Source organism: Neolamprologus multifasciatus, chromosome 9 (genome assembly GCF_963576455.1).
Source record: "Neolamprologus multifasciatus chromosome 9, fNeoMul1.2, whole genome shotgun sequence".
Taxonomy (NCBI): Eukaryota; Metazoa; Chordata; class Actinopteri; order Cichliformes; family Cichlidae; genus Neolamprologus; species Neolamprologus multifasciatus.
Genome location: NC_140447.1, coordinates 16,508,358 through 16,521,201, shown reverse-complemented (window position 1 = coordinate 16,521,201; position 12,844 = coordinate 16,508,358). Strand labels below are relative to the sequence as shown.

Sequence of the window (12,844 nt, the reverse complement as noted above, 5' to 3'; positions counted from 1 at the left end):
CATATTAGTCAATTTACAAAGCTACGCCGAGACAAACACACTGTACACCAGACTTAAAGTCAAGACTGACAGAAAAGCCGTAAGTTCACTGGATAAAAAGGGCAAATGGAATTGAATTATTGAAGCAGCAATTTGTTCAGAGTTCAGATTCCCTGCCCTCTGAAGCTAATGATGTCATGTATCTAAATTCAAGCCTTTTAATTTTGCTTAATGGCTGCAGTAACTCGAAAGAGGACCAAGTAAAGCCACAAGAAGTACTTTTCTTTTTTGGTGATGACACTGCTGGGTGACAGTATGTTAATGCTACTGTGAGACCGATGTAATTTAATGCACCACTTTATTAGCAAAATAGTAATGTTCACTGTGGCTCATCAGGGCAAAATGATGTCTCCCCCAAAACTATTTTTATGCCAGTGAAACAAAGAGCTCACAGAACTGATGTGCTTTGTTACCAAGATGACAGTGGGGAGATACATCACACAGTGTTGCTCGCTTTAAAAGAAATGGAGACGGAGTATGTATAGCTGCACAAAGTGGAAACTCATTGCAGACTTCAGTATTACGACCCCATGGATCAGCTGCCAGCAGAAGCCAGCAAGAGCCATCGAGGTCGACAACTGTTCAAAGGCTGTGCCCGACAGCGTCCTGTTATACAGAAACTCTGCTGCTCAAGAAGGCCTTTGAGGGAAGAAGCAAAATGTTCTACCAAGGACTTTCACACCTTGCAAGAGGTACATCATGACAAAACTACATCCTAGCAGCAATCTAGTACCTGCTCAACCAAAGTAAGCCTTCGGGAGCCTCACAGCCTCCTACAAGATCAGGGACGCAGAATTATAAATGGATGCTTTGTTCAAGGACACCATTTGACAGGTTATTATTTTGACAGTGGTTGGAGTGGCCATCCTATAAATCCGCTATGAGCTGGTCACGCTAGCCACTCAAAACAGCACACTGCATCTAATCGATGTGAATACCATTTGGCTAGAAAATAACTCTGATTTCTTGATTGGCATCTTCAACTTTGTTTCTTAGGAAACCAACAGTGAATAAAGCATTTTCAAACCAAGCGAGAGCAGCATTTGTATTCAGTACAGAGATAGTTTCTGAACATAAGCACTACACATGATGGTTGCTAAAAATCACAGAGTCAAAAAATAAATAAATAGTGAGAGCTCTTCTAATACCCTGATAATGAAATCATGGAAATTGCAATCACTACAGCATTGTCTCTTTCTGGTCGAGTGTGAACATTCTCTTTATATAAAAAAATAAAAAACAAAACAAACAAACAAAAAAAGTACAAACCCCCCAGCATAAATGTATAGACAATAGACATGTATACACAATAACAGTGAAAAAACACCCAGATTTAATACCTTTACAATGCCCGGCCTTTGCAGAAAGATCTCAGCAGGAAAGTCTTGCATAATGACATCACACAGAAGTTCACAAGTCGTTCGCACTAGGTTGGGATTGCTGCTCCCCAAGGAACTGTTTCAAAAGAACCACAACAGAGTTATTTTTAGTCTCACGCGCTTGTGGAGTTGATTAATACAAAGAATTTCAGCAGTAAAGAACAACACAAATACTATGCAATGTATAGAACTGGGCATCAAATAAAAACAGGTTTGAATTCAGAAATGGTTGAAAAAACAAAGCTTGAATAAACAATATTGGTAATAATCTTATTCTGTCTAATTATAATACAATTAAACTGGGTGAAAAGTGTAATATACTACTACTTAAAGACATGTGTTTGTCTCTTACTTTTCATTGGAAGAAAGTATGTGCCTGTCTGTGTTTGTCAAAGTCAGCCATGGAAACACAGAAAACTTCAGACATCTCACAGATTCGTGCTCTATATAATACAGAGGGATAAAGCATGAGTCCTTTAAGGAAACAAAAATATCATGCATAAAACATTAGAGAAAGATTTTTTCAAGCAAAAGGTACCTGCTATCTTGTGAGGCGGTATATCCATATTATTTGGCATGCTCTTGTGGAAATAACCCATTTTAGGCAAATCCTCTTGAGCTGAAACAACAGACACGAGACTTGTAGCTGGGATAACATCTCCATACAAGAAAGTTTAAAGCAGTTTGGTAATATAGACCATTTCAACCAAACTGCCTCTAATATCATATTGTGAAAATTTAGTATTTTATGAATGACAGACGCTAAAGTTAAACAAATAATTGGCCTAACATTGAACACCTTTTGAAGATGTACTACGTGGTCCATGTGAATAGACAACTACGCGACTGGGGAGCAGTTCTGGTAGGTGGAACAGCTGGTCCAGGGTTCCATCAATGACAGCTCGCAGGCTGGGCTCCACGTTAGGAGACAGTTGGGTGAGAAAGTCCACCGCCCCAACGTCGCGCAGCATCTGGGCTGCATTTGGATGCTCCAAGACACAATAGTGCATAATCAGAAAACTGGAAATTATATGTCTTCATTTGATATTGTGTAAATTTTATACAGGTGACATAAGGTTTTGGAATCATGCGGTGAAAATCAGGACAAAAGTAAATCCTTCATTAATTATGCATTTTAAGCCTGGTTAGCTTTTGGAAAAAGAAAAAAATACTGAAGCTAAGGCCAAAATTACATTTAAAGTTCACGAGTGTAATTTGCCATCTGGTAGACTGCTCTTCTCTAGCTACAATTCTTCATTTATTCACCTTGCGTTGCATCTATTATCAGTATACTTCTTATCTACCTTTGATAAGGTTAAAAGCAATTCAAGGGCCTCTTCCTTCATTGGCACCTCGGGGAAATTGAACCACTCCAGAAGATACACAAACAGCATCTTCTCCTGGACAATATCATGGACGGAAATCAGGGAAAGATCCAGCTTGCATAAGATGCTCTTCAATGCTCGCACTCTTATCTCCACCAGAGAATGACCTGAAAGTTATGAGAAATCACAAATATTAAACAGGGGGGAAATTGGAGCAGAGTTAGCAAAGGTAGCTACGGTTTCCTGACTCGGGGTTCCTTTACAAAGTTAAACAGTTTCATCATAATTTAAGTGCTGTTATTCCAAACAATGACAGCCACATATAAAAGTTGAGAGAGAGCTGCTATTGTTAGCGGCTAACGGGTTTTGTCATCATAAGTTAAAGTAAGCTATAGTCAGCTTCTTGCGCGGTATTTTCCTAGCTAACAGTTCAACTCACCCATTTTCCTTATAATGGAAGATAAATCCATGCTCGGTGTCAAGTTATGATAAGTTCTCCTGTGTTAAAGTTAAGTAAAAGCTTCGACCGAGGTTTGTACATCTGCTGAGCTGTTGTTCGCCAGCGTCATGTCAACAACGTCTGTTTTCAACAACCGCGCCAGCGTCACTCCACTTCCTGTGCAGGTCAGGGCCCGGTGCGTTTACTTGAAGCAACGGTGTAGGAAAGCTGATACACTGCAGAATTAAAGCTCTATTTTATTTTACATTAACACAAGTTACCTTGAAGGAAATATTTCAACTAACTTAAAGTAAAATATTCGTAGATTATATAATTATAATATAACATAATAACATTTTCATTCATTTAAAATAAATACGCCACTAAAGGGTCAAAAGAATCCCGAGGGACCGTAAATTATCAGCAGCTGCAAAAAAATAAATAAACACCTTAAAAAAGTAAAAAGAATAAATCGACCTGAGACAAACAGTGTGTCTTTTAACTGTATAGAAAGTAGACTTACATTCAGACAGTGACAAAAAAGTTAAAGTTTATTTATAATGAAAAGGGTAAGAATTAATGTATTGATGCAAGGGTTTGTTGAAAGTTGATATTCCCTGGCCTTTGAAGATAGTGGTATCATGTTTCTAACAAACCGCAGTGGTCATGCGTGGCAGGGATCCATCTATTTTTCTTTATAGTAGTGAAACTTGCGGTGTTATAGTTATAGTCAGAATTTTACATACATTCATCATGGCCATGTATGTCAAAATAACGTTGGTCTTTTAATGATTTCTTTGAACTGTTCTTTTTCCAGGGTGAAATGATTCCACAGCATACATATTTGATAGCTTTAAAAAACAAGAATTGAGTGGACAAGTTTGAATTTATTTTGAATTTTTTCTCATTTAAACTGGGTCAGAAGTAGACATACAGGCTCAAATATATACACAATAAATACATTCACTTAAACCTTTTAATAAGTTGTAATAAGTTGTGCTAACTTCTCATTAGTGATCAAACATGACTGAAATTTGCAGTTGCATACACGGACAGGACAACTGTCTTATAGAGAAGTGTTTTATGCTTAGATGAGACAAAGATTGAGCCACAGTAGCAAGAGGCTTTCAAACTTACAAGCACTGTACCAAATGTCAAACTCGGTGGTGTTAGCATCATGCTCTGGGCCCTGGTACATTGCACAAAATGAATGAAATAATGAAGGCCAGGCATTGTCTCTAAATTCTTCAACTTCACATCAGTTCAGCAGACGGTTGAAACTTGGATATTGTTGGGTGTTCCGACAGGACAATGATCCCAAACGCACTTCAGAACTGGTTTTGGAATGGATAAAGCAGGCTAAAATTAAGCTTTTGGAATGGACTTTCCAAAACCCCAATCTCAACCTCCTATTGAAAATTTGTGGAGTATGCTTAAAAGGGTACCAGGAAATCAACTAATATAAATTAACTTTACCAATTCTACTAACAAGAGCAGTCGAATATAAAACCAGAATTAGACCAGAAGTTGGTTGAAAGCTATCAAAAGCATCTGGTCGAGGTGCAACTTGTTAAGGGACATTTAGCAAAATATCAGATGGGATGTATGTATATATTTCAGCCTGTATGTATATTTTGATCAGTGTGGATTAGAGAAAATCCTAAATAAATTCAAACTAAAAGCTGAAACCTACCATGAAATTCAAGCCTATGGCGAGTTGGGATACATTTCTAACTACAACTGTATTTTGCCCTCCCCTCTAATCTTGCCAACACTGATAACAAAAGTCCTGAAACCATTTTAGTAGAGGGACCTGAGACCTGCTTAGGAGATGCATGCACTGTAAATCACAGGCGATCAACAAATGTCTGTCTCTTGTCGGCATCTTGTTTGTCATGACCCATGTGATGTGCAGTTTGGTTACAGACCACTCTCATTTGATCTTTTGAAAGTTTCCACAAACACCCTGAAGCAATTTTTCTTTCGAGCATCAGCAGTGTTTTAAGGCATCTCTCAAAAACTCTGAAAGGCTGTTGCATTGCTGACATACTGAATAAATTAAATCTTAACAGCATCTATGTTATCCTGTCATTAAACACAGATGTTCTCAAAAATCAAAGTGGATGTGATTCACCTCTTAACACGACTACAGGTGTAAATTATTTTCATATTCCAGCTGTAGAAGTTCTCACACTCGAGATGGGACGTGGATGTGAACCACAGACAGGGTGATAATTAACAGACTTTGCAAATGATAATTTGATATCCTAATAATATAATCACACAGCTTTTGTAAATTCCAGGAGGATTTAAACCCATAATTAATTTGGCCAGATACTATAGGGCATGTTTTACTATCATATTAATGCATTGAGCATTAAAATGGATATAAAGTATAATCCAAGACTCTTTTTAAATATTTTATCACATATAGATTCTTCTCAGCTTGCTTCAAATGTATATAGAACATTTTATTCCATCACAGTCTTTGCCAACATCAAATACAGCTTCATTGCTCCAGAGAGCCACGTATGAAACATACCACAAGGTAAGCCAGATATTCTAATCTAAGGTGATGTTTCATAGCTGTACTATTAAATGCAAAATCCTATTTTTATACATGTATTCAATTTTGGATGCATTTGTTGTTGTTGGGAACCTTTGCATCTTGACCAGAATTGAAAACAATGCTTTGTGGGTTGGAACAGAGCTTGTCTGCACAACATGAGTCATATTGATGGGCTTGCCAGAGGGTCCATTGACCTGTGGAGGTTAAAAAATTTATTCCAGTTCTCTCAGCCTCTGATATAGTACACAGGGCAGAGTTTTTATGAATGTTTCTGACATTCTACAGATGTACAATGAGAATACAAAGTGAGAATTCTGACACCCGAGCAGCTGAGGAGGTCTTCTTTTACCTGGAAGAAAAATACATTGCCCTAGGTCAGACTAGGAGTTTTCTGTAGCTGTTGAGTATTCACCAAAGAGTACATAACTTCACTGTTTGACAACCACGCTGTGTCTTGGATCACTTGTTAACACTAGCTCCAGACAGGAAAGAAAACAGAAAAACAGAATAATTGAAAACATGGGGTAAGGTGAAAACATGGTGTTATCCATCATCCCGTTTGTTTGTCGTGAACTCTGTTTTCCCCTCTGATATTTACACAAAATCTCCCTATTTGATGTTTTGTGCTCCCATCTTTTAATTTATATTTAACACTCATCCTGATGACATATTTAACCCTCCTGATATTTCGACCATAAGAAACAATCATAATAGCAAAATAATAATTGTAGGAAAATTTATTTCTTCTCATTAGTTAAGTAATAAATGTCATCTAAAGAAGAAAAAGCAGATTATTGTTAGTATTATTGCACAGTTGCAAATCTGTACTGTTCTTTAGTACAAATTGGTGCTTTTATCCAGAGCACAATCCACATTAATACTTAAAAGTTTATTTACCATCCTTTCACTCTGGTATCCTTGAAATTTCAGTAATTTCAAGTAAACATTTTTTGTGCTGGATTTATATGATGAAACATACTGGGCTTGTAAATCAATGAAATGGGCACACAATAAACACAAGCAGCCCAGTGATGTAATCTCTGTCTGCGTCTGGCCTGGGGCCTCCTCTTGGTAGTTTATGGCTAATATACCTAACGTAGGAGGTGTCCAGGAAGCACCCTGGTCAGATGCTTGTACCACCTCAGGTGCTCTTCCTCACCCTTGAGAAAGAGTAGCAGTTCTACTCGGAGCCCCTCCTGATTGGCCAAGCTCCTCACCATATCTCTACAGGTAAGCCCAGACACCCTTTGGAGGAAACTCATTTCCGTTGCTGGTATCCACCTTCTTATTCTTTCAATCACTACCCACAGCTTGTGACCAGAGTGTAGACTGATTTGTAAATCGGCAGCTTCACTTTCTCAATCAGCTCTCTTTTTACCACAACATACCAGTATAGTGTCTGCATCACTACTGATACAAAACCAATCTGTCTGTCCATCACTTATGAACAAGGCCCTGAGATACCTGAACTTCTCTACTTGAGTCAGCAACTCATCCCTGACCCAGAGTGGGCAAGGCCCCATTTTCCAGCTGAGAACCACAGCTTCTGAATTAGTCTGAAGCTATGGTCCTAATTCTCATCCCAGATGCTTCTTGCTCAGCTGCAAGCCACCCCAGTGTGAGATGGAGGTCACTCCCTGATAAAGCCAAGAGAATCACAGTCATCTTCAAAAAAGCAGAGATGAGATCCTGAGGCCACAGAATCCAACACCATCCATCCTCCTAGAATTTCTGTCCATAAAAGGCATGAGCAGAATCTTTGACAGAGGGCGGCCCAATCAGACAGCAGTACCCACCAGGAATGAGTCAGAAACTTTGGATTTGAAACCGAGATTTCACTATATTTGTATAGCAACCAGAAACAATTCACACCAACGAAAGCTGTAAACACACATTACAGGCAGTTATAGCACACAGTTTCTCTCATTCTAAGCTCAGGGCTTGCCTTTCTATCTTCCTATCTTTGTTTTGAGACCAAAGGTAACACCCTTTTCAAGCAGATTTTCCATATTGCCAGACAGTCATGTCAGCAAGTGTAGTTTCGGATTAAGGCTTGCAACGCAGCAGTATCAAGTCTCCTTTTCATGTGTGCATGACCAGGGAACACCCCATCTGTTTCGAGTAATGAGCCTGTTTTATCCATTTCAAAACCAGTTGTAATGTCTGTTTGGGATCAAAGTATCAAGGGAAGGACCTTGATACTTTGTGATACTTTAATTTAGGATAGATAGCAAAGATTAACTAAATAAATAGTTCCATTTATGAAAACTGAGAAAGGTCTCCTGGGACCCCCAAATATTTCTGTTTTGAAAATAAATGAAAAACAATCCTGTAACATCACTAGGAATAAATTGGCTGAAAAAGTCAAAACAAATTAGAATGATAGACAAAAACCCACCTGTGAAATATGACAAAAATGCATCTGCATGGACCCCACTCGAAAGGGTGAGGGTTAATTTAAGGATTTTTAACATTGTAAATCAGAAAGAGCTACTTGTTATCTGTCAGCTATTTCACATCAGGCTAAATTACTCATATGCCAGAAACCACCTCGGGCACTTTACAAATGTAAGCCCGTTCTCTGAGTGGAAAGCATGCCAATTTAAATACTTTGAAGCTAGATTTACTCTCAAAGCATCTCAGTGTTTGGATTCTAAAGCCAATCATGAGTCATTTACTTGTGCCAGACCGTACTGGGCAGCACAAATAAAAGTAATGAGCACTAAACTGTTGATGTCTATTCCATTTTTTAAGATAACTTGCAGAGACTAAAAGTCCCATAGAGATTTATAGCATAAGCATGGTTGAATCTTACTATAAAAGCAAGATCTGCCACATTACAGATATTCTCCTCGGATCTTTCCTTTGATTTATTAAATGAAAAAAACAAACATTCTCCCAAACTCAAACTATAGTGCTGATTTGGTTTAACTAACTTAAAGTAACTCTCATTAAAGTATGAAAAAGGGCAAATCATAAATAAAAAATGGTGTAAACACTAATAAGGCTTCATTTTGGTGGAACCGACACACGACTGTACATCCCTACAAAATCTAGCACCTCTCTTCCTACTATTACTCCCACTTGCCTCCAGGCCATCAGTACCAGCATGATAAATAATGATGTCAAATTAAATGCCAATAAAAGTGACATCATCCTCATTGGCAGAAAGAACGCACCTTCCAGAAATATGCCCATTTGCTTTTTCCATGGGGGAGGAAAAAGTCATAAAAACTGTGATTTTGGGTAATACTCTCTTGTTTTCCACTCATATCAATAATGTCTCATGTTTAGCCTTCTACTGTACTATTTCAACACTACATTCTTTTCTTCCTCAATGCAACATACAAGTTCTTGCTCTCACCCTGGTCACCACTTGCTTGGATTACTGTCATTCGTGCTGGCCTCCCCAATAAACTTTTTAATCAGCTTGAAATGGCACAGAATTCAGTAACAAGGATCATTATCAGCACCAGGTCCATCGATCATATCACACCTCTCCTCATTCGGCTTCACCTAATTTGCTCTCTGTTTTTTGTTTTACTGCATACAACACAAGTATCTGCTCTTTACTTTCACGGGCCCCCACCCCGCCCCTTTATCTCTCCGATCTCCTTCATCCTTAAATCCATTTGCATACTTTACACTAACTACTACTACACCACCTCCATCAGCTACACTCTATTACACAGGCTAAATCACAGCTCAAAATTGCATGTCAACTATAATATTTAGTCGTGTTTTCCATTATGCTTGTTGCTAAATTTGCGTTTGAAGGTGACCTCGGGTTGTTTCTTTCTTCTTCTTCTTATCATTAGAAAGGAGAAGTTTTTTTACACTGTGGTTAACAGAAGCAAGATTAACAGTTTATGAATATCTGGAAGCTGCAATCAAAAACTAAAAATATTTCTCCCTGTTTTAGAAGAAATAGATAATAAAGTAAAATGCCATTAGAACATACTGGTATGACACCAAGAACCTTTTTTTTTTTTAACTCTTTGCAATCATGCCAAATGGGAGGGAAGGGGGGGGGGGGTAATTATCACTAACACCATTTAGATCCACCTTTAATGTGTTTTTCATGGTTGTGGAGCTAACTATTTAGGCCAGGGCTCAAACAGTCCATAGAGGTGACTCAATAGCTGGTAAAGGCACACAGGCACATTTGGCCATTTGGTAGCTCCCCAGTTTGATTGCAATGACTGCATGTTAATTTCCTGCTCTCTTTTCTACACCTCATTTGTATGGCCCCTGGATGCTATGCAACCCCCCCAAAATCAACAGTTTTTTTGTAAGTTAAAAAAAAGAAAGAAAGAAAAAAGATTGTATTCTCTTGTAAGAAACCCTCACTTTAGCAAAAATATTCAAAAGCTGAAAAATAGTAAAAAAAAAAATGAAGACATCATCTTCTCTAACCTCTGCTCTCTCTCTAATAATACGTTGAATTAAAATCCACAAAAATGTCCACATGTTTCACAAGAGCTTGCTAGGTGTTGCTATTACAGCTTTTCATGCGTAAAACCAGGTCAGCTTAGCTAATTACCAAACCATTATTGTAATTGTCCAAAATTCAGCAGCCCATATGGCAACAAAATAAAATGAGCTACTAGCAGAATTACCCATGTGAAATCAAGGGTGACGGCATAACGGGCCCAAAGAAGAAGATGAGCAAGCATGGACAATTTATTCATTGTTTTAACCAGGCTGCTGTTGTGATTGAGCTCTATGACTCAGCTATATAACTGAGTCATTACCTTGTATGCATTCACAGTCCATGTAAAAACAATCAATGCACATCTCAGAAGACCTCCTTAAAAATCTGAGGAGGGGAAAAGGTATAATGAATGTGATTAAGAAAACCCATGAGATCACAGCGCTACGCCATCATCTTAACCTAAAATATTCAGATCCTACTCGAGGTAAACACTTCCTGTCTTATTCTATAGTCACTCCTGAAACGAAACCCAAGTGGTCCCACAAGCCCTGTCACAATCTGACATGCCTGCTGTACCCGTCTTCCGCTCTGCTGCAAGTGTTGAGGATATGAAGGTGGGCACCGAGGGGAGCCCCCCCTACAATCCCCCGATGGCAATGAAGTCAAGTCGGAGGCCTCAGTCAAACTGAGGCAAACGTAGCCACATTTTGCAAATAATTTATGGCTGATACAGTGTTCATTAGAAATTAAGATGAAATGCGGGGAGCCTCCCCTCGTGTAGGGATGTCTCATTAAAACAGAGCAGCCTGCTCCACGCGTACAGTCTTCCATCCTGACTTGCGATTCAGTGTTTTGAATCGTGCTTATACATAAATTCAAATTATTTGGGAAATATTGATCTGAAAAAGAGAAGGAGACAGAGAGAGGGAGGGAGGGAGGGAGCGAGCGAGCGAGAGACAGTCATATGTTGTGCCGTGTGGCGCTTGATAACACAGTGCTGATACTCAGCTCCCATTAGAGCAAGATATCTTTTCTGTAAATTCTAAACAGCCTGCTATTAGCAACTATTTGATCTGTTTGTGCTGTCATGACAAAACAGACTTATTCCCACAGTGAAGCATTTACTTGTTTTTACAGCCTGCCAACAAATACCAACCACACAAAAGTTTGTTTGTCAGGTCTAATTTAGCTTGTAGAAACATCGCATCCTTGCTTCCCAGTGTCCTTGGTGTTATATCTAAAGAGCTCCCACCCCTCCTCTCTAGCCTCTCCCCACCAGCCCTCCACTCCCGTGCCAACACATCAAGCGAAGGCAGCCTGATCAACCCTAATAGGGCCCGGTAATTAGAGTCTTTGCATAGAGCCTGTCTGCACGCAGCTGCCCTAAGCAGGTTGGGGAAGGACTGCCATACACTTGACAGTGTGGAAAAAAACAATGTAATGTTCAGTATATGGACCAAATTAGCCTGGCAGTAGTAAACACAATCTACTTTAAAACAATACTGACACTAATTAGGCAACCAATGTATCATTTCAGAGTTCAAGTTTTAGTTGCTGTATCAAGTACTTGAAGTACTTTGAGAGCCAACTTGATGTCGTGCGAATACAAATTAGAAAGACCTTTCTGCAAAGAGGCCGAGCACAGCCAGCATTAGGGAACAAAAACAGGTTTGTAGCTCTGCTGTTATGTGGTATCTGCAGTGGGAAGTTGATACTTGCTGAACTGAGGAGTTTACATGCCATATGAAGTAAATCACATGCGAACAATCAAGAAACAAACAAAAAGTATATATACTATGTGGCCAACTTACATTAATTAGCAGCTATGCATATTCATACACTGTTTCCTGTTTACAGAAATTCGAGAAGAAAAAAAACAAATAGAAACAAAGCTGAGAACAATGCCTTAAAGTTTTACATTTCTCTACAATAAACAATCAGGACATGACACTATGGGTTAATGACTGGACTACATATTAGTGATTAAGGACAGTTACCCCCACCCCTCCACTTCCAAAACTCTTCAGCCCTTCATTATAGATGCAACTTCTGCCACACTATATCTTCCCGTGCTGCGGTTCTATTATGAAAAGTCCAAACAGCTTGGATCATGCATTTTAAAAACCACTGTCTGCGAGAGGGTGGTTGCACCTTATGAAAAATAATCTTTTAGTCATTTGTTAAAATGCAAAATCACACCAGAGACTGCATCGCTAATAACTTCACACGGCCCAGAAAGCTGGCTCATGTCTCTGCAATCATGACTGAACTGAATGGGCAAGTTTTGCAAGCAACTCTTTTCCAGTAGCTTTTTAAGCAGTCCTTTTTTCAGTTTTTCCTGTGGCGTAACACTTCCACTTCTGATGCAGCACAGAAATGAGGATGCATCTTAAATACTTTTACTTTAGCTAAATTGAAAGTGTGTTGAATTCTAGCCTACAGGTACCCTTTCAGACATCTTTACATCTTCTATTTTTGCATCTAAAGTATAAAGCATTAACAACTCCTTGCATTAAAGCAGTTAGAATTAAACGTTTTCCCAAATTCACATTTAAGGGTATAAATAAATAAATAAATAAATCTCAGAAAAAATTATATTTTCATGCTAATTAATTTTTTTCTCCTTGATTTGATGTGCACATGATGTCGGAGTAGCAG

At 38.7% G+C, this 12,844-nt stretch overlaps 1 protein-coding gene across 3 annotated transcripts in view; it reads right to left on the bottom strand.

The window, feature by feature from the left end:
- Positions 1–3,358, bottom strand: part of rttn (rotatin) — a 34,556-nt gene extending 31,198 nt beyond the window's left edge. For all 3 annotated transcript variants that reach the window (XM_085172197.1, XM_085172199.1, XM_085172198.1), the window contains exons 1-6: positions 3,183–3,358; positions 2,723–2,910; positions 2,218–2,407; positions 1,957–2,037; positions 1,771–1,861; positions 1,380–1,494 (exon numbers count right to left, since the gene is read on the bottom strand). In XM_085172197.1, coding sequence (XP_085028323.1) covers positions 1,380–1,494; positions 1,771–1,861; positions 1,957–2,037; positions 2,218–2,407; positions 2,723–2,910; positions 3,183–3,213 — 696 coding nt within the window. In that variant the 5' untranslated portion in view covers positions 3,214–3,358. The remainder of the gene's footprint in view (positions 1–1,379; positions 1,495–1,770; positions 1,862–1,956; positions 2,038–2,217; positions 2,408–2,722; positions 2,911–3,182) is intronic.
- Positions 3,359–12,844: the final 9,486 nt, after the last annotated feature.